This window comes from Rana temporaria, chromosome 6 (assembly GCF_905171775.1).
Source record: "Rana temporaria chromosome 6, aRanTem1.1, whole genome shotgun sequence".
Classification (NCBI taxonomy): Eukaryota; Metazoa; Chordata; class Amphibia; order Anura; family Ranidae; genus Rana; species Rana temporaria.
The window spans coordinates 197,751,589-197,770,891 of NC_053494.1; the positions used below are offsets into that span (position 1 = coordinate 197,751,589).

General features: G+C 46.3%; 1 protein-coding gene across 1 annotated transcript in view; it reads right to left on the bottom strand.

Annotated features, from left to right (window-relative positions):
• The window catches only part of THSD7B (thrombospondin type 1 domain containing 7B), a 714,750-nt gene that overhangs the window by 16,236 nt on the left and 679,211 nt on the right, over nucleotides 1-19,303 (bottom strand). The window contains 3 exon segments of the mRNA XM_040358054.1: nucleotides 2,109-2,204; nucleotides 9,207-9,380; nucleotides 11,347-11,506. Coding sequence (XP_040213988.1) covers nucleotides 2,109-2,204; nucleotides 9,207-9,380; nucleotides 11,347-11,506 — 430 coding nt within the window.

Consider the following 19,303-nt stretch of genomic DNA (forward strand, 5'->3'; position numbering starts at 1 on the left):
TTTTAATGACATAAAAAAAATGTAATTTTTCACATCGCGAAAAACGGTCGTGTGTAAGCGGCATAAGGGTGAAAAATATTGGTACGGGAACACCTCCTACCTGAACTCGACCTAACTTTGTATCTAAACTAAATAATGTCCAACCATAGGTCCAACTTCAAACTACTTAATGGCCCGGATTCATGTAGAATCGCGTATGTTTGTGCGGGCGTAACGTATCCTATTTATGTTACGCCTCCGCAACTTTTACAGGCAAGTGCCGTATTCTCAAACGAAAGTTGCGGCGGCGTAGCGTAAATAGGCCGGTGTAAGCCCGCCTAATTCAAATGTGGTATATGTGGGCGTGTGTCATGTAAATTTTATGTGACCCCACGTAAATGCCGCTTTTTACGAACGGCGCATGCGCCGTCCGTGAAAGTATCCCAGTGCGTATGCTCCAAATTAACCCGCAAGAAGCCAATGCTTTCGACGTAAATGACGCCCAGCCCTATTCACGAACGACTTACGCAAACGACGTAAAATTTTCAAAATTCGACGCGGGAACGACGTCCATACTTAACATTGGTACGCCTCATGTACACCTCATATAGCAGGGGTAACTTTACGCCGGGAAAAGCCTGACGTAAACGGCGTATCTGTACTGCGTTGGCCGGGCGTACGTTCATGAATTTGCGTATCTAGCTGATTTACATATTTCTAGGCGTAAATCAGCGTACACAACCCTAGCGGCCAGAGTAAATATGCAGTTAAGATACGACGGCGTAAGAGACTTACGCTGGTCGGATCTAATAGAAATCTATGCGTAACTGATTCTAAGAATCAGGCGCATAGATACAACGGCTCAGACTCAGAGTTACGACGGCGTATCTGGAGATACGCCGGCGTAACTCGTTTGAGAATCTGGGCCAATGTGTGCGTTTCCTCTATGTACTCCAGTCTCCCCCCACTCTCTAAAGATATTCTGGCAGGATAACTTGCTCTTGCCTACATTGACCCCAGTATGTGCGTACATATTACCCATAAATATATGTCACCATACTCTACATGCCAGTCTCACACCCAAGCAATCGGGGAGGATTGAGGAAAACCAAACCTAGGAGTCTCATTTCATACTCTATTTCTTGTTTACACAAATCAAACACCCCACTTCTGGCACCAAGTGTTTTGTCACGTTTTTTGGCTACGCTGTTATCAATCTATCCAATCAAGAGCTGGGGCCCTGTGGAGAGAGAGAGAGCGCGTCTCCGCCGAATAAAACGGGGGCTGGGGGGCGGTGACTGCCAGGTGTTTTTTTACCTTATAGGATGCATTAAGGTAAAAAAACACAAGTCTTTACTACCCCTTTAACCTCAAGGTGTAAACAGGACTGTAAGCTAACCATTTTATTTAGTGACAGGGGCTTTGACTGGTATTCAGAGAGCTTTAACAAAGCGTGTCCGAAGCCTTGTTTTGAAGCAAGTGTAAACTAGCCCTTTGCCCAGGTTCACACTGGGCTGCGGCAGTGAAGCCGTGCGAGTTCAGCTGAACTCGCACGGCTTCACTCCCTCTGGCAGTCCCGATTTCGGCCGCGATTTAAGAGACATCTGTGCAGGTTTCTGCACAGATGTCAATGTAAATCGCGGCCCGAAATCGCAAAAAGTAGTACAGGAACTACTTTTTGAAATCGGTGCAGCGCCGCAGATGCGGCGTCGCACCGATTAGGACGGTGTCATTGCCGACAATTGCCGCCGATTTGAGATACGATTTCACATGTGAAATCGCATCTCAAATCGAAGCAAATCGTACCCAGTGTGAACCTGGGCGAAATACTTTTTGAAATCGGTGCAGCGCTGCAGATGCGTCGTCGCACCGATTAGGGCGGTGCCACTACCGGCAATTTGCAGCAAATACCGCCGTTTTGACATGCCTAATCGCATGTCAAAACGCACCAGTGTGAACCAGGCCTGAATGTGTGTTGAAGCCAAAGCAAGTGTAAATGAGCCCCAAGTGTGATGCTCAGGTGTTCACAACCGTTAGGCCATATCGTGTATACCAGCTGTAAAGTGTCCAGCAAAATAATAAATTGACGGCAACTGTGAAAGGGGGAATAATGTTTTATCGGTTCCCACCTGTGACATTTGTTCCATCGGATCGCTGACACCAAACCGTCCTCTTGTTATCCTTCCATGGACTCATTTTCCATACGTATCGGAAACACTTGCCTCCTACAAGTAAACACACAAACAACACCAGTTAAATAATCGCATTATTCCTCGGTGTATTAAACTCATTATACTCACAGCCTGCTTCAGCCAAGTCAGAATCTCTGCTGTAGGCAGCTAATTATATGTAATAGATGAGATTGGCACATTTAGTCTTGTGCGCAGTATCGCAGGAGCTGTGACATGAGAGGGAACAGTGGGCAAAGAATATTGTGATTTTCTGGAAGCAAAACTTGCTGAGCTGTACTTCTAATGAGGAAACAGTTTCCTGGAACTATTAATGGGAACTGAGTTACAGAAGCTGAATAAGTCTAATTTTTTCAAGCAGTTATTAGATTTGGAATTCGCACTGCCAGCTTACGAATCTCAGCTTTGTGTGATCCTGCCAACTGCACCTGTGTCAAAACTGGAGAAATAATTGTTGCTGGCATCTCTTAATATCGTTATGGTATTTCATTCCAAATGCTCAGCAAGACACGTTAAAAGAGCAGAGCATGGAAAGTAAATGTAAATCCAAAATTAATGTATTTTAGTGAAAGAATTGTGTGTCAGAAACAAGTGGCAAGGTTATTTCAATCTTTTTATAAATACAGTGGAACCTCGGATTGCGAGTAACGCCGTAACGAGCGTTTCGCAATACAAGCGATGTATTTTTCAAAATCTTAACTCTTTTCGCGAGTGTTGTCTTGCAAAACGAGCAGGATTCAGGCCAATGCGGTGTGCAGTACCACTTTTGGCCTGAGGTGGGGGAGCGCCGGAGCCGAGCAGAGCTGAATGTCACCGATTGACGCCGTTCGTAAATGCAGGGAAAGGCCCGAAGACAGCACGGCTGACCTTGGCAAATCTCGGGAACAAAGGGCCAGATCCACAGCCAGCCGCCGTAACTTAAATATTCCCATTTAAGTTACACTGGCTGAAAATTTCTACCTAAGTGCTCGATCCACAAAGCACTTACCTAGAAATTTTCGGCTGTGTAACTTAAATCCGGCCGGCGTAAGGCGTTCCCAATTCAAATGGGGCGAGTCCCATTTAAATTAGGCATGCTCCCGCGCCGGACGTACTGCGCATGCTCGTGACGTCATTTTCCCGATGTGCATAGCGCGAAATTACGTTACGCAGAGCTTCGTGAATCGCGCCAGGTCAAAAAAGTTGCGTCGGGAAAAAAAAATTAAAAAAAGAAAAAGAAAGCGTCGCTGGAAAGAAGGGTCTGCTTTTACAAGGTGTACTAACTTTACACTTTGTAAAAGCAGCCCTAATTTTACGATTGCAAACTAATACTTACGGAGAAAAAACGAAGCTGAAAAGCTTTGTGGATCTCCGTAAGTGCTAATTTGCATACCCGAGGCGGCATTTAGACTCGAAATGCCCCCAGCGGCGGATACGGTACTGCATCCTAAGATCCGACAGTGTAAGTCCCTTACACATGTCGGATCTTCTGTCGATCTCTTGGAAACTGATTCTGTGGATCAGTTCCAAAGATAGAAACAGGGATACGCAGGCGGAACAGCAGATCCGCCTGCGTATCTCTTTTGAGGATCTGGCCCAAAGTTTTTCTGAGGTTTGTCGAGGTCAGCTGAGGTGTCCTCGGGTCTTTTCAGCTGTTTTCGAGGCTCTCTGGCGCCGCCCGCCTCTGGTATTGCATGTCATTGAAGTCAATGCGGAACAAATTATTTCCGTTTCCATTGACTTCAATGGGGAAACTCGCTTTGATATGCAAGTACTTTGGATTACAAGAATTCTCCTGGAACGGATTATGCTCGTAATCCGAGGTTCCACTGTAGTGTAAATAGGAGGCAAAATAAGTATTGAACACGTCACCTTTTTTCTAGGTAAATATATTTCTAAAGCCGCTATTGACATGAAATGTTCACCACATCTTGGTAACAACCCATGCAAACCATTCATACAAAGACACCAAAACAAATAAGTTCAGAAATTATGTTATGTGTAATAAAATGGAATGGCATGGGGAAAAAGTATTGAACACGCTAACTAAAATATATTTAACCGCTTCCGGACCAGCCGCCGCAGTTATACTGCGGCAGATTGGCTCCCCTCTGCGAGCCATCGTAGATGTACGTCGGCTCTTTAAGACAACTCCGGCGACGCACGTGCACCTGAAGCGTGTCCCCCGATCCCATGAGAGTGCACGGGAGGCGCGATGACCGCCCGGCATCTGCAAACGCTCGTGATAGAGTGAGAACCAGGATCTGTGTGTGTGTAAACACACAAATCCTGGTTCTCTCAGGGGAGAGGAGACAGATCGTGGGCCAGATTCTCAAAAGAGATACAACGGCGTATCTCCAGATACGCCGTCGTATCTCTGAGTCTGGCCGGTCGTATCTATGCGCCTGATTCATAGAATCAGTTACGCATAGATTTCTATTAGATCCGACCAGCGTAAGTCTCTTACGCCGTCGGATCTTAACTGCATATTTACGCTGGCCGCTAGGGGTGTGTACGCTGATTTACGCCTAGAATATGTAAATCAGCTAGATACGCGAATTCACGAACGTACGCCCGGCCGACGCAGTACAGTTACGCCGTTTATGTTAGGCTTTTCCCGACGTAAAGTTACCCCTGCTATATGAGGCGTATATGTGGCGTACCAATGTTAAGTATGGCCGTCGTTCCCGCGACGAAATTTGAAAGATTTACGTTGTTTGCGTAAGTCGTCCGTGAATGGGGCTGGACGTCATTTACGTTCACGTCGAAACCAATGACGTCCTTGCGGCGTACTTTGGAGCAATGCACACTGGGAAATTCCACGGACGGCGCATGCGCCGTTCGTGAAAAACGTCAATCACGTCGGGTCAGGGTTAATTTACATAACACACGCCCACCTCTTCACAATTTGAATTAGGCGGGCTTACGCCGGCCTATTTACGCTACACCGCCGCAACTTTCTTTTAAGAATACGGCACTTGCCTGTAAAAGTTGCGGAGGTGTAACGTAAATAGGATACGTTACGGCCGCACAAACATACGCCATTCTACGTGAATCTACCCCTGTGTGTTTATACTAAGTATGAACAGCGATCAGTCTCTTCCCCTAGTCAGTCCCATCCCCACCACAGTTAGAACACACTTAGGGAACACAGTTAACCCTTTGATCGCCCTCTAGTGTTTAACCCCTCCCCTGCTAGTGACATTTATACAGTAATCAGTGCATTTTAATGGCACCATCCTCTTCGCTCCTTCTAAAGGCCCGTACACACGATCGGATATTCCAACAACAATTGTGTGATGGATGTGTTTTGTCGGATAATCCGACTGTCTGTATGCTCCATCGGACAATTGTTATCGGAATCTCCGACAACAAATGTTGGATAGCCACGCTCTCAAATTGTCCGACAACAAATGTGTTCCGTCAGATTATCCGATCGCGTGTATACAAGTCCGTCGGACTAAAATCCAAAGTACAAACACGCATGCTCCGAACCAATGCTAACCATCAGCCAACATTAGCAGAAGTTGCCCAAAGGGTGGCGGTAAAGAGCTAAAAAAACAAGTAGTACATCTAGTACGTCACTACGTTAGTGTATGTTGGCCAACAATTCTTTGCCATTTTGTATGCAATAAAAGATCATGGCCAACTCCCAAAAATTCCACGTAGTTTTGTGAATCTTGGCTGAAAAAGTACTGCCGTCTGTATGCAGAACAAGTTCACGCCCTTCGAACAAAAATTGCGTATTTGTCCGATGGAATACCGATCGTGTGTACGAGGTTTAAGACTCCCTGGCCCAGATTCAGGTACAATTGCGCTTTATTTGCGGAGGCACAGGGCAACGATTTTGCCCTGCGCCCACGCAAATATTTTGCGCTGCCCTCGATTCACGGAGCAGTAGCTCCGTAAATTGCGAGGGCGCGCCGGCAAAATTGCCCGGCGTAAGCGCGCGCAATGTAAATGATCCCACCAGGGGCGGGAATCATTTAAATTAGGCGCGCTCCCGCGCCGAGCGTAGAGCGCATGCTCCGTCGGGAAACTTTCCCAACGTGCACTGCGGCAAATGACGTCCCAAGGACGTCATTTGCTTCAGAGTGAACGTGAATGGCGTCCAGCGCTATTCACGAATCACTTACGCAAACGACGTAGATTTTAAATCTCGCGACGCGGGAACGTGGGTATCCTATAGCATTGGCTGCGCCTGCTATTAGGATGTGTAACGTTACGCGAAACCCGGCGTACGCAAACTACGTAATTTGCGTACGCAGGGCTCGCGCAACGTTGTGAATCGGTGTTAGTATGCAATTTGCATACTATACACAGATCACAATGGGAGCGCCCCCTTGCGGTCATCGCTAGAATGCAGCCTAAAATCTACGTGGCATAAGAGCCTTATGCCACGCAGATTTTAGGCTGCAGTCGGCGTAGCGATGTTCCTGAATCAGGAGCATTCGCTACGCCGGAGCAAGTAAGCAATTGCGCTGTGTAACCTATGGTTACACAGGCGCAATTGCTTCTTGAATCTGGCCCCCTGCTTTTTCGCTTGCCCATCACCTCCTACCATGCTCACCTCCAGGACTTCTCCAGAGCTTCTCCCTTCCTCTGGAATGCCGTATCCCAATCTGTCCACTCTCCTACTCTCCTCATGCAATCCTTTCCCCCAAACATCTAACGTTTTCTGGAAGCACACCACTACTGCCATGAAATCTACATTATCTCTCATATATTCTCTCCTAATATTGACAAGGTTCCAATTCCTTGTCTTTCAAGCATTTATGTATTATGTTGTTGTAATAGCTGCTGTCTGCGCCTGCTTTGCATAGCAATTAGGAACACATAAAACAGTTTATTTTAAATATGCCAATATCTATAGTATATTCAACAAAGATTTTGGCACATTTCATGTCTGATGATTACAACAGCATTTTTTTTTAAACAATTTGCAAACAGCTTTTCAAATAGAGCGGAGTGCTTTCCAATATAACGTCTCTTTGTAATACAGCAAGAGTATTAAAAATATATATATTTACTTTTTATGTACATCAGCAAGTGTTTGCTTTATGAGTCTATGTACTGTAGTTTAGAGCCATTGCTTCTATAGCAAGGGGTGGGCAGTGTACAGTAGAAAGTTATGGAGGGGGGGGGGGTGAGAGTACTGGGCCAATCACCAGCAATGTCACTCGAGAGGACGAGTGAGTTACATGCTCTTTCATACTCACAAGTACAGGTGGGAGACAGAAGGAAAGGCATGTATATGCTGCTGCAGGGGAGGGGGCATTAAAGGAAAGCTGTTGATTGGCCCTGAATGGACAGGTTTGTGGTATTAATAATGGACCGTGCCTGCATAATGTGTATTTAACGGCTTGCGGACCAGCTACCACCATTATTTACTAAAACCTGGTGCAAATCGACGTAGGTGCACTTTAAAAGCAATAGCAGGCATGAACGCAGCGTGACGCTGGAGCCAATGCACGTGGCCCGCAAAGTCTACCAGCCACCCGCAATCACTCCACAGAAAGCCAAACAGATCCCCGTTCTGTCAGGGGAGTAGAGAGAGATGGGGCTAGATTCACAGAGAGTTACGCCGGCGTATCAGTAGATACGCCGTCGTAACTCTGAATCTACGCCTTCGTAAATTTAAGCGTATTCTGAAAACCAGATACGCTAAAATTAGGCTAAGATACGAGCGGCGTAAGTCTTCTACGCCGTCGTATCTTAGGGTGCATATTTACGCTGGCCGCTAGGTGGCGCTTTCGTCGATTTCAGCGTAGAATATGCAAATGAGCTGGATACGCCGATTCAGAAACGTACGTGCACCTGACGGATTTTTTAACGTCGTTTGCGTAAGACTTTTTCCGGCGTAACGTTACTCCTGCTTCTATGAGGCGTACGCAATGTTAAGTATGCCTTCCTAATGTCCTCTGTCCAACCAACACAGGACAATACTTGGCCTGATCTGAATACACCCTACATAAATTGTAATGAGGTAGAGCATTTTTAACATCTATATTTTGTCTACAAAAGCATTTGGCTCCCAAAATCCCATTGTGGGATCCAAGAGACATAATAGCTTAATAAAAGGGTGCAACCAACAGACCAAACCCCCATCCCATGGCTCTCCATTTTCTAGGCCTCTGCTGATCCCATGTTTAAATTTCTTACCTTCCTCTCTCAAATTGCTAGTTTGTAACGTCGATTAATGACCGCGTAACCTACGTAATCACGTAGGTAACGTTACTCCTGCTTCTATGAGGCGTACGCAATGTTAAGTATGGATTTTACGTTGTTTGCGTAGGTGCGTAAGTCATTCGCGAATAGTGCTTTGCGTAAATTACGTCCATGTCGAAAGCATTGACAATTTGTGGCGGAATTTCGAGCATGCGCACTGGGATTCTTTCACGAACGGCGCATGCCGTTCGTGAAAGACGTCATTTACGTGGGGTCGTGTTTTATTTACATACACGCCAACCTCTTGCAAATTTGAATTCGGCGCGCTTACGCCGGCTGATTTACGCTACGCCGCCGCAACTTACTGAGCAAGTGCTTTGTGAATACTGCACTTGCCCGTCTAAGTTGCGGCGGCGTAGCGTAAATAACATACGCTACGCCCGCACAAACTTACGGTGGGCTACTTGAATCTAGCCCATGGTCTGTTCCTAGTGATCAGGAACAGCGATCTCTCTCCTCCTCCAGGCAGTCCACTCCCCCACAGCTAGAAACACTTCCCTAGGGAACACTTAACCCCTTGTTCGCCCCCTAGTGTTAACCCCTTCACTGCCAGTGACATTTTTACAGTAATCAGTGGTTAGCCATTACTAGTAATAAAAATAAAAAATAAAAAATTATAATAAAAATGCCATAAATATACCTCCTATTTTACAAACGCTATAACTTTTGCGCAAACCAATCAATGTACGCTTATTGCTAATTTTTTTAACACAAATATCTAGAAGAATACATACTGGCCTAAACTGATGAAGACATTTTTTTTTTACATTTTTTTTTGGGGGGGGGGGGGGGATATTTATTATTGCAAAAATTAAAAAAATAGATTTTAACCTGTGCAGGGCCTGGTCTCGATGACTGGCTTTGGACATTCCTCCTGATTCTCTATTGACTGCACAATGAATGTTTTCGACCTTGTCTGGAGTCCGAAGGTTTCAAAACTGCGCCCATCAATGCACGTGACCTCACAAGAGCTCCACTGGGACCATTCAGCAAGATGACAATCACCTAGAGCAGCAAATAATAACATACAGATCTCAGCATTAGCAGAAAGTACTATCTCCTCTTCTTGCAGATAAGGGAGATATTGGGGGTAGGAAAATAAATTGAGCATCCTGAACAGTGGACACTGGTAGATTGTAAGCTCTAAGGAGCAAAGCTCTATGATTCCTACTGTATTAAACTGCATTGTAATTGTACTGTCTGCCCTTATGTTGTAAAGTGGTACATAAACTGTCCGCACTATATCAATTCTGTATAATAATAATATTACGCCACACTGAAAATTATTTCTCAAAATTTGAGTTGCGTTCCAAAAAGGGGGGCAAAGGTTTGTGGACACTTGGGGGGTTAGTTATGACTAGTGCAAACTACAAGTGCAAAGTGCGCTGAAAGTCGTTCAGAAGTGCTTGGAAAAACTCAGTTCCCGAGCCTTTCTGAGGTCTTCCAAGGTCAGCCGCGCTTTCCTAGGGGCTTTCAGTGTGTTCCCGAGGCTCTGCGGCGCCCCCCCCCACCTCTGGCAGCATGCGGTATTGCATGCCATTGAAGTCAATGCAGAACAAATTATTTTTGCTTCCATTGACTTCAATGGGGAAACTGGCTTTGATATGCGAGTACTTTGGTTTAAGAGCATTCTCCTGGAACAGATTATGCTCGTAATCCGAGGTTCCACTGTACATATACATGTTGGGTTCATGTACTTACTTATTAATGATTATTTATGATTATATAAAGTACATGAACCCAATATTAATTTTAATGTACCATTAGTACCAATAGGGTTCCCCTGAAAAAGCTATGGGCAAAACGTGTAGTGATCCATTGGTGCTGACATTTGTGCCTCCATCTGTTTGGTCCCCAGCCAGAAGGAATCTTCTTGGACCACAGTGTCATCATCATAGGGCCATCCATGTGGTTTTTCCATTATAAGCTCCCTGTTCCAATTGTTTTATGCAGGACAGTAGTTCATACAGACATGTTTATGTATTTCTTTAGTCATGTGTTTTATATGCAATTCCAATAAATGTAATATTTTTATCTCTACGTGAGATCCATTTTTTCCTAATTGGGGTTTATAGTGGCAACCTTAAAAGTCCATGGGCCGGATTCAGTAAGAATTTACGCCGGCGTATCTATAGATACACCGCGTAAATTCAAAGCTGCACCGGCGTAACTTCTTTCTGTATTCAGAAAGCAAGATACGCCGAAATTAGGCTAAGATCCGACTGGCGTAAGTCTCTTACGCCGTCGTATCTTAGGGTGCATATTTACGCTGGCCGCTAGGTGGCGCTTCCGTCGTTTTCGGCGTAGAATATGCAAATGACCTAGATACGCCGATTCACAAACGTACGTGCATCCGGCGGAATTTTTTTTACGTCGTTTGTGTAAGGCTTTTCCAGCGTAACGTTGCCCCTGCTTCTATGAGGCGTACGCAATGTTAAGTATGGATGTCGTTCCCGCGTCAAATTTTGAATTTTTTACGTTGTTTGCGTAAGTCGTTCGCGAATAGGGCTGGACCTAATTTACGTTCACGTCAAAACCAATACGTCCTTGCGGCGTACTTTGGAGCAATGCACACTGGGATATGTACACGGACAGCGCATGCGCCGTTCGTAAAAAACTTCAATCACGTTGGGTCACCATCCATTTACATAAAACACGCCTCCCTCATCCTCATTTGAATTAGGCGCGCTTACGCCGGCCCCATTTACGCTACACCACCGTAACTTAGGAGGCAAGTGCTTTGTGAATACAGCACTTGCCTCTCTGATTTACGGCGGCGTAGCGTAAATACGATACGCTACGCCGCCGTAACAATGTGCCCGGCTACCTGAATCCGGCCCCATCTTTTTTTCTTTTTACATTTTTTTGACCTTTTAAACTTATTTCCACTAGAAATTGCAAATATTTTCCCATCCATGTATCGAGAGAGTAGCAATAAATGTGACAACATTTCTGATGATGACGACTCTACCTGGACACGGTACGTAGCAGGGTAGACTAAGTGGACTTTCCTCTCCAGGTAACCGGCCACACAATTTGGGGTCTACTTGCTTTTCTGCACCGGAGGTGGAACCATCGTGCACTATACACGTGAGATTCCGAGACTTCGTTCCTTCTCCACACTGCCCGTTCTATAAAGACAAATGCCAAAAGAAGCATGAAATTTACAGGTTTACCATAGAGTTCCATCAAAGAGAATCAGCCATATTGGGTGCTTATAGTAAAACAGAAGGTTCCATTTTTACATATGGATCACTTTAAACATATTTGTAGGCATATGGATACCAGAAAATATATGACATCTCTGTATAGCTATTTTCTCTCTCAAACACTGCAAATTTCAAGTGTTTGAAATGACAACGGTGGACAGTTCCATGTTGAATCCAGCAAAATCTAGAAGGTCATCAGCACTCCAAATTTGGTTTACAGTTTTATAGTGAAAAGGAGTCATGCCTGTGATTGTCACGGTCTTGCAATGTCTCATGGGCCCTATTTTCACCACAGCTGGAGGGCCGAGGTTGCCTATCCAGGGCCGTCTTTAGGGCAGGGTAAAAGGGGCAGCTGCCCTGGGCCCTGTCACTATTGTGGGGCCCAAAGCAGCTGTCTCATACTTGCCAACTATCCCAGTTTAAATTCCCTCAACCCTTAAAGTTTTAGTCCTGTGCTGTGTCCTGATATCTCAGTGTGAAGTGCTGCTACTAATGCTGCCCAGCTCTGCTCTATTGTTGTGTACAGATGACTCACCTACAGACCCTGTGTTTACATGTAAATAACCATCATTCATATGTAAATAGCGGCGGCATACATATGTAAATAGCTGAGGCGGCAGCATTTCCTATGTAAATAAAGGCGGCATTCATATGTATAATATGCCCCTCTGCAGTGAAGAGATGATGTGCTGTAACCTCTAGCAACCAATCAATGAACAGTGTTACTGTACTGTAATCTCTAGTAACCAATCAACAAAAATAAATCATCTGCTATAACCTCTAGCAACTAATCAGTAAGTCGTAGTATGTGCTGTAACCTCTAGCAACCAGTCAATACGTGGTAATGATATGCTGTAACCTCTGGCAACCAATCGAAATCGCCTGATTTGATACAGTAAACTGATTTTAAGTCTAGCTGATATTTATTGTATGTCTCGGAGCAGGTGGAGAGCGAAATTGCATGGGGGGGGCCCAAGATTTTTTTTGCCCAGGGTCCAATCAACATTAAAGACGGCCCTGTGCCTACCCCTGCCTTAAAGTGTTTGTTAACCAACATCTCATACTCCTGATATGTTTCTGCTGTGCCATGTACTTGTATGAGAAAGTATCCTGTTATATATGTATTGTTTCCTTTGTGTGAAATCCCCTGTGTTCCTGCCAGTCCCTCTGCTTTCCTATGAAAAACTGACCGCATTAAGCAGGAGAGCACAGGGGCAGTTCTCTAGCTATGCTGGGAACTCATCTCCAACGATCAGTCCTGACACACCCACGCTGCACAGCCATTCACTGGAAAGCTCAGTGTGCTGCTGCTTCTCCTTCCCCAGCTATTATGCAGCTGAGAACAGAGGGAATGTGATCACTTATAAAACAAGTGAAAAAAGGTATTTATAATGTTTTTTTTTTTTTAAATCTATACAAAAATGTTTTAATTTCTATTTTAAACTGAATGGGTTGTTTTACAAGGTGACCGTTTACAATCACTTCAACCACTTGCCGACCGCTTCACGAACATATACGTCAGCAAAATGGCTTGGCTGGGCAAAGCAACGTACCTGTAAGTTGCTTTGTAAATCTCACTGTGCGGGCGGGCGTGCGCCGCGAGCTCCGTGACCGAGCCTGCAAGACCCGCGGACTCAATGTCGGCCGGTGTCCAGCGATCGTGTCACGGAGCTGCACAACAAGGAGATGCCTGTGTAAACAAGGCATTTCCCTGTACTGTCTTGTGACAGGACACTGATCACTGGGAGCAGTGATCAATGTCGTGTCATTGGTAGCCCAGCCCCCACACAGTTAGAATCACTTTCTAGGACACTTCCTCGCCCCTAGTGGTTAACCCTTCCATGCCAGTGTCATTTACACAGTAATCAGTGCAATTTTATAAATGACAATGGTCCCAAAATAGCATCAAAAGTGTCTGATGGGTCCACCCAGGCCCGTCGGAACCCGACAGGAAAAGCAAGCATTTGCCTCGGGCCCCGAGCTGGCCAGGGGGCCCCCGAGCTGGCCAGGGGCCCCAGCAGGGAAGGCCCTTGCCACACCGCTGCGTCCTCCTGCAGTCCGGTCGGCCGTGTACCATAACCGTGCGGTACAGGAGAATCAGGTTCCTGTTCCCGGCCGGACTGACAGGAAATGCGCACACTGAGTGTTCACTTCCTTTCAGTCCAAACTGAATCTCCTGTTCCACGCGGTAATGTTACACGGCCGACCGGACTGCAGGAGGACGCAGCGATGCAGCAAGGGCCCTCCCTGCTGGGGCCCCTGTGCGGACACCAACATCTGCCGGCATGTGCGTGGTGTGAGGATAGAGGTAAGTCGTCAACCCCCCCGCTTCTCAACTTAAAAACTGAAATGTCACTTTTTTTTTTTTTTTGCCTGGGGCCCCCAAATGTCTTCAAACGGCCCTGGGTCCACCATAATGTCGCAGTCATGATAAAAATCGCAGATCGCCACCATTACTAGTAAAAAAAAAAATACTAATAAAATTACGATAAAAGAATCCCATATTTTGTAGGCGCTATAACTTTTGCGCTAAACCAATTAACATACGCTTATTGCAATGTTTTACCAAAAGTATGTAGAAGAATACGTATCGGCCTAAACCGAGAAAGAAATTTGTTTTTTTATATATTTTTTGGGGATATTTATTATAGCAAAAAGAAAAAAATATTGCTTTTTTTTCAAAATGTATGCTTTTCTTTGTTTATAGCGAAAAAAATAAAAACCGCAGATGAGATTAAATACCACCAAAAGAAAGCTCTATTTGTGGGTAAAATAGGGATGTTAATTTTGTTTGGGTACAACGTCGCACGACCGTGCAATTGTCGGTTAAAGCGACGCAGTGCCGAATCGCAAAAAGTGCTCTGGTCAGGAAGGGGGCAAATTCTTCCGGGGCTGAAGTCGTTAATTAAACAAGAGTGAGTAAAACTTGTACAGCGCTACAAATGCGAACTAAATCGCCTCAAGGCGCTGTATCCAATGTCGTCGTCCAGCCACGCTTCAGAATAGATGGGGCCAGATGGTTCACTTCCATCCGAAGGTCTGTAGGTAGAGCGTTCCATAGCCGGGGTTCTTGGACTGCGAATCTTGGTTCTCCTTTAGATTTGTAGCGGGACTTGGGGATGTGGAGGAGGTTCTGATTAGTTGATCGTAGGGCCCGATTGGGGGGGTGTAGTGTTTTATTCTCTCGCATAAGTATTGCGGCATGTTTCCTTGCGTGCATTTGTGGGTGAGGCGGAGGGATCATCCGATCCTTTACGGCTAGCCAGTGGAGGGACCTCAAGAACAGAGAGATTGGTTCCCACGTTTTTTTACCTAGCAAGCTAAAGTTAGAAGCCGATTGGCCACCCTGCTGCTCCAGATTTTGCACTCTCTAGTTTTAGTAAATCAACCCCATAAACAAGGGTGTATCCTGGCCTAGGCCAACAAGGCCCAGGTCTAGGGCAGCACGTTGCAGGGGGGCAGCATGGAAAGAGTCCCCGCCGGCTTGCGATACACTGTTAGGCCGCGTACACAAGGTCGATCCTTTCTTTGAGAATGGTCCGACGGACCATTTTCATTGGTTCACCGCTGAAGCAGACCGATGGTCTGATGTGCGTACACACCATCAGTTCAAAAACCGATCGGGTCAGAACACGGTGACGTAAAACACACGACGTGCTGAAAAAAAACGAAGTTCAATGCTTCCAAGCATGCGTCGACTTGATTCTGAGCATGCGCGGGTTTTGAACCGATGCTTTTGTGTACTAACCATCGGTTTTGACCTATCGGTCAGCGGTCCATCGGTTTGATTTTAAAGCAAGTTCTATAATTTTTGTCCGAAGGACAACAGACCGATGGGCCGTACACACGGTCGGTGTGGACCAATGAAACTGGACTTCAGGCCGTTTTCATCGGTTTGGACCGACCGTGTGTACGCGGCCTTAGGCAAAAACCAGCAAGAAATTTGCTGGGAGATATTTTTTTGCCGAGGAAACCGGTCGTGTGTACATTTTCGTTGAGGAAACTGTCGAGAAACTCGGCGAGCCAAAAAGAGAGCAAGTTCTCTATTTCCTTGACGGGAATGGAGAAAATTGGCTTGTCGAGTTCCTCGACAGCCTGAAGCCTCGTACACACGACCGAGAAACTTGATGGGCGAAACACATCGTTTCGCTTGTCGAGTTCCTTGTTAGGCTGTCGAGGATCTCGTCGAGCCAAATTTCCCCATTCCCGTCGAGGAAAAAGAAGACATGCTCTCTTTTTGGTTCGACGAGATCCTCGACAGTTTCCTCGTCGAAAAGTGTACACATGACCGGTTTCCTCGGCAAAAAAAAATACCAGCAAGTTTCTTGCTGGTTTTTGCAGAGAAACTTGGTCGTGTGTAAGTGGCCTAACAAGGAACTCAACGAGGAAAACGATGTGTTTCGCCCGTCGAGTTCCTCGGTCGTGTGTACGAGGCTTCAGTGTAGTGCCAGTCTTATGGGGCATACTGGACAGAGAGGCAAATTAGTCTAGTGCCCCCATAAAGCAGCCGCACTGCTTCCGGCCAGCATTCCGCAACTGTGGGGGGGGGGGGGCGGAGCTTCTAATTTTGTCTGTCCTATTATCCTGAACCACAAACCTCCCTCACTGTGCTGTGCTATGTATTTTCTGCTGCACCATTGGCATGGTTATATCCTCTTAGTCCTCTCCATAAAATTTGCAGAATTTTGGGCCAGATTCACATATAATTGCGGCAGCGTAACGTATCCCCTTTACGTTACGCCGCCGCAAGTTTTTGGCGTAAGTGCTTGATTCACAAAGCACTTGCCTGTAAACTTGCGGCGGCGTAGTGTAAAGACGTCCGGCGCAAGCCCGCCTAATTCAAATGGGGCGTGTACCATTTAAATTAGGCGCGTTCCTGCGCCGAACGTTCTGCGCATGCTCCGTTAGGAAATTTCCCGCCGTGCTTTGCGCGAAATTACGGCGCCCGACGTGTTTTTTGAACGGATTTCGTATTCCCGGACGTCTTACGCAAAAAAAAAAAATTGAAATTCGACGCGGGAACGACGGCCATACTTTAACATGGCTGGTGTAAATGTAAGCCATGAAAAAGCAGGCTTATGTTTGCGACGGGAAAAACCGACTAGCGACGACGTAAGAGAATGCGACGAACGCGCGTACCTTCGTGGATCGCCGTAATCTGCTAATTTGCATACCCGACGCGGAAAACGATGCAAACTCCACCCAGCGGTCAACGACGTATTGCATCCTAAGATCCAAAGGCGTACGAAGCCGTACGCCTGTCAGATCTTAGCCAAAAGCCGTCGTATCTTTGTTTGTGAATTACAAATAACGATACGACGCGGCAAATTTGAAAGTACGCCAGAGTATCAGCAGATACTCCGGCGTACTTTTTCTGTGAATCTGGCCCTTTGTGCCTAAAGTACAACTATAGGCAACACTTTTTTTTTAGGGAAAGGCGGGTCTTAAACAGCAAGGGGTGTGGCCTGGACTTGAAGGGGTGGGTCATATTTAAATTAGGGGGTGCACGAGTTTAGTCAGGCCTAGGGCAGTACAAAACCTAAATACACCACTTCCCATAGAGACATATTTCAGGACTGAAAGAATACATATGTAAAGTTTGTTTTATATATTTGGAGTTGTTCATTAAAATGCCACTGTGGTACAACATGTTCCACTTAGACAATTGTATCTTCGTATTCAAATCAGGATTTTGCCGTCTGCTGACAATATCCATGTCTGCAAAACAGACAATAAAACGAGCAAAAAACAAGCACACTGGCTAAAGAGTGACTCATTATTGGACTCGCTTAAACCCCAGCAAACGCGCGCAGTCGTATTTTCATCTTTCTGAGCGAGGTATTAGCGTTCCCTCCGCTGCATAATACAGATATTTCACAGTTTTCCTGAGATGTAAAACGCCAACACCATTTACTATTATTATTCTGACAAGTGTCAAATAAAGTGTAGAACGAAAAAAGTTTACTGAAAAAAAAAACAATTCTAAGAAGGCAACAATTCATTATTTGTGAAGAGGCGAGGGCATTGTGGGGGAATTTTGGGTTACGGGATGTATTTTCTACCAATACTGATATAATGAGCGAAGGAGGCAGCCGGAGTGGACACGCAGGAGGAAGAACAAAACCATTAAAATGATTCCGTTTGTAAAAATAGAAGCATTCCACAGCTAATGAGATGCACAGAGAGTATTTTTAGCAAGGCTCATTATTTCAGTATGATCACTCAGACAAACTGCGGAACAATCACACGTAAAGTTTCCATTATAAGGCAAATGGAGCATGCAGTGCAGTTTTGCTGGTTGAAAACCGAAATCTTCAGGGAGCAATAGAAAATATTCCAATCGCTTGATCGCTTCTTATATATTGCAGACAACTGGATATTGCGTAAAAAAAAAAAAAAAAAAAAAACACCATAAAGTTATTATCTGATATTGAAGTAGACCTATAAAGATAAAGTTATTGGAGCGATTGCTGATATGGTACTTAAAGGGGTTGTAAAGGTTTGTTTTTTATTTTCTAAATAGGTTCCTTTAAGCTAGTGCATTGTTGGTTCACTTACCGTATTTATCGGGGTATTGCGCGTTCCAGCATATAGCGTGCACCCCTAAAGTGGACCCGCATTCCTGTAAAAAAACATTTTAGAAATAACAGTTTTGGTGTCTTGCGCGGCGTCCATCGGCAGCCTCGTCGGGTCCGGCGTCCATCTGCAGCTTCGGTGGTGTCCTCCCCGTCGGGTCCGGCGTCCTTCTGCGGTGTCCTCCCCGCTCGATCCCCGCTTCCCGCGCTGAGTTTGAACTGGGCAGGCTCGGCTCCTCTCGCGGTCACGAGCCTGCCCGACTATACCCGAGTGTACTGCGCTCGGTATATGCCGGTACAGTGGTTCAAACTCGGCGCGGGAAGCGGGTATCGGCGTATATCGCGCACCCACGATTTTGCCCTGATTTTTAGGGCAAAAAGGTGCCCGATAAATACGGTACCATTTCTTTCCATTTCCCTTCTAAATGTTTTTTTCTTTGTCTGAATTTCTCACTTCCTGTTCCTCCTCAGTAAGCTTGCCCCCATAATCCGAGCCGTTCTGGCTGGGGGTTAGTCAGCATGCTCGCCCCCGCCCTTGGGACTACATCCCTGCGGGGAGACGCACTGGGGGTTAGTCAGCATGCTCGCCCCCTCCCTTGGGACTACATCCCTGCGGGGAGACGCACTGGGGTTTAGTCAGCATGTTTGCCCCCTCCCTTGGGACTACATCCCTTTGGAGAGACGCACTGGGGGTTAGTCAGCGTGCTGGTCCCCTTCCTTGGGCCTACATCCCTTTGGAGAGACGCACTGGGGGTTAGTCAGCGTGCTGGTCCCCTCCCTTGGGACTACATCCCTGCGGGGAGACGCACTGGGGGTTAGTCAGCGTGCTCGCCCTCTCCCTTGGGACTACATCCCTGCGGGGAGACGCACTGGGGGTTAGTCAGCGTGCTCGTCCTCTCCCTTGGGACTACATCCCTGCGGGGAGACGCACTGGGGTTTAGTCAGCGTGCTCGCCCCCTTCCTTGGGACTACATCCCTGCGGGGAGACGCACTGGGGGTTAGTCAGCGTGCTCGCCCCCTCCCTTGGGACTACATCCCTTTGGAGAGACGCACTGGGGGTTAGTCAGCGTGCTGGTCCCCTCCCTTGGGACTACATCCCTTTGGAGAGACGCACTGGGGGTTAGTCAGCGTGCTGGTCCCCTCC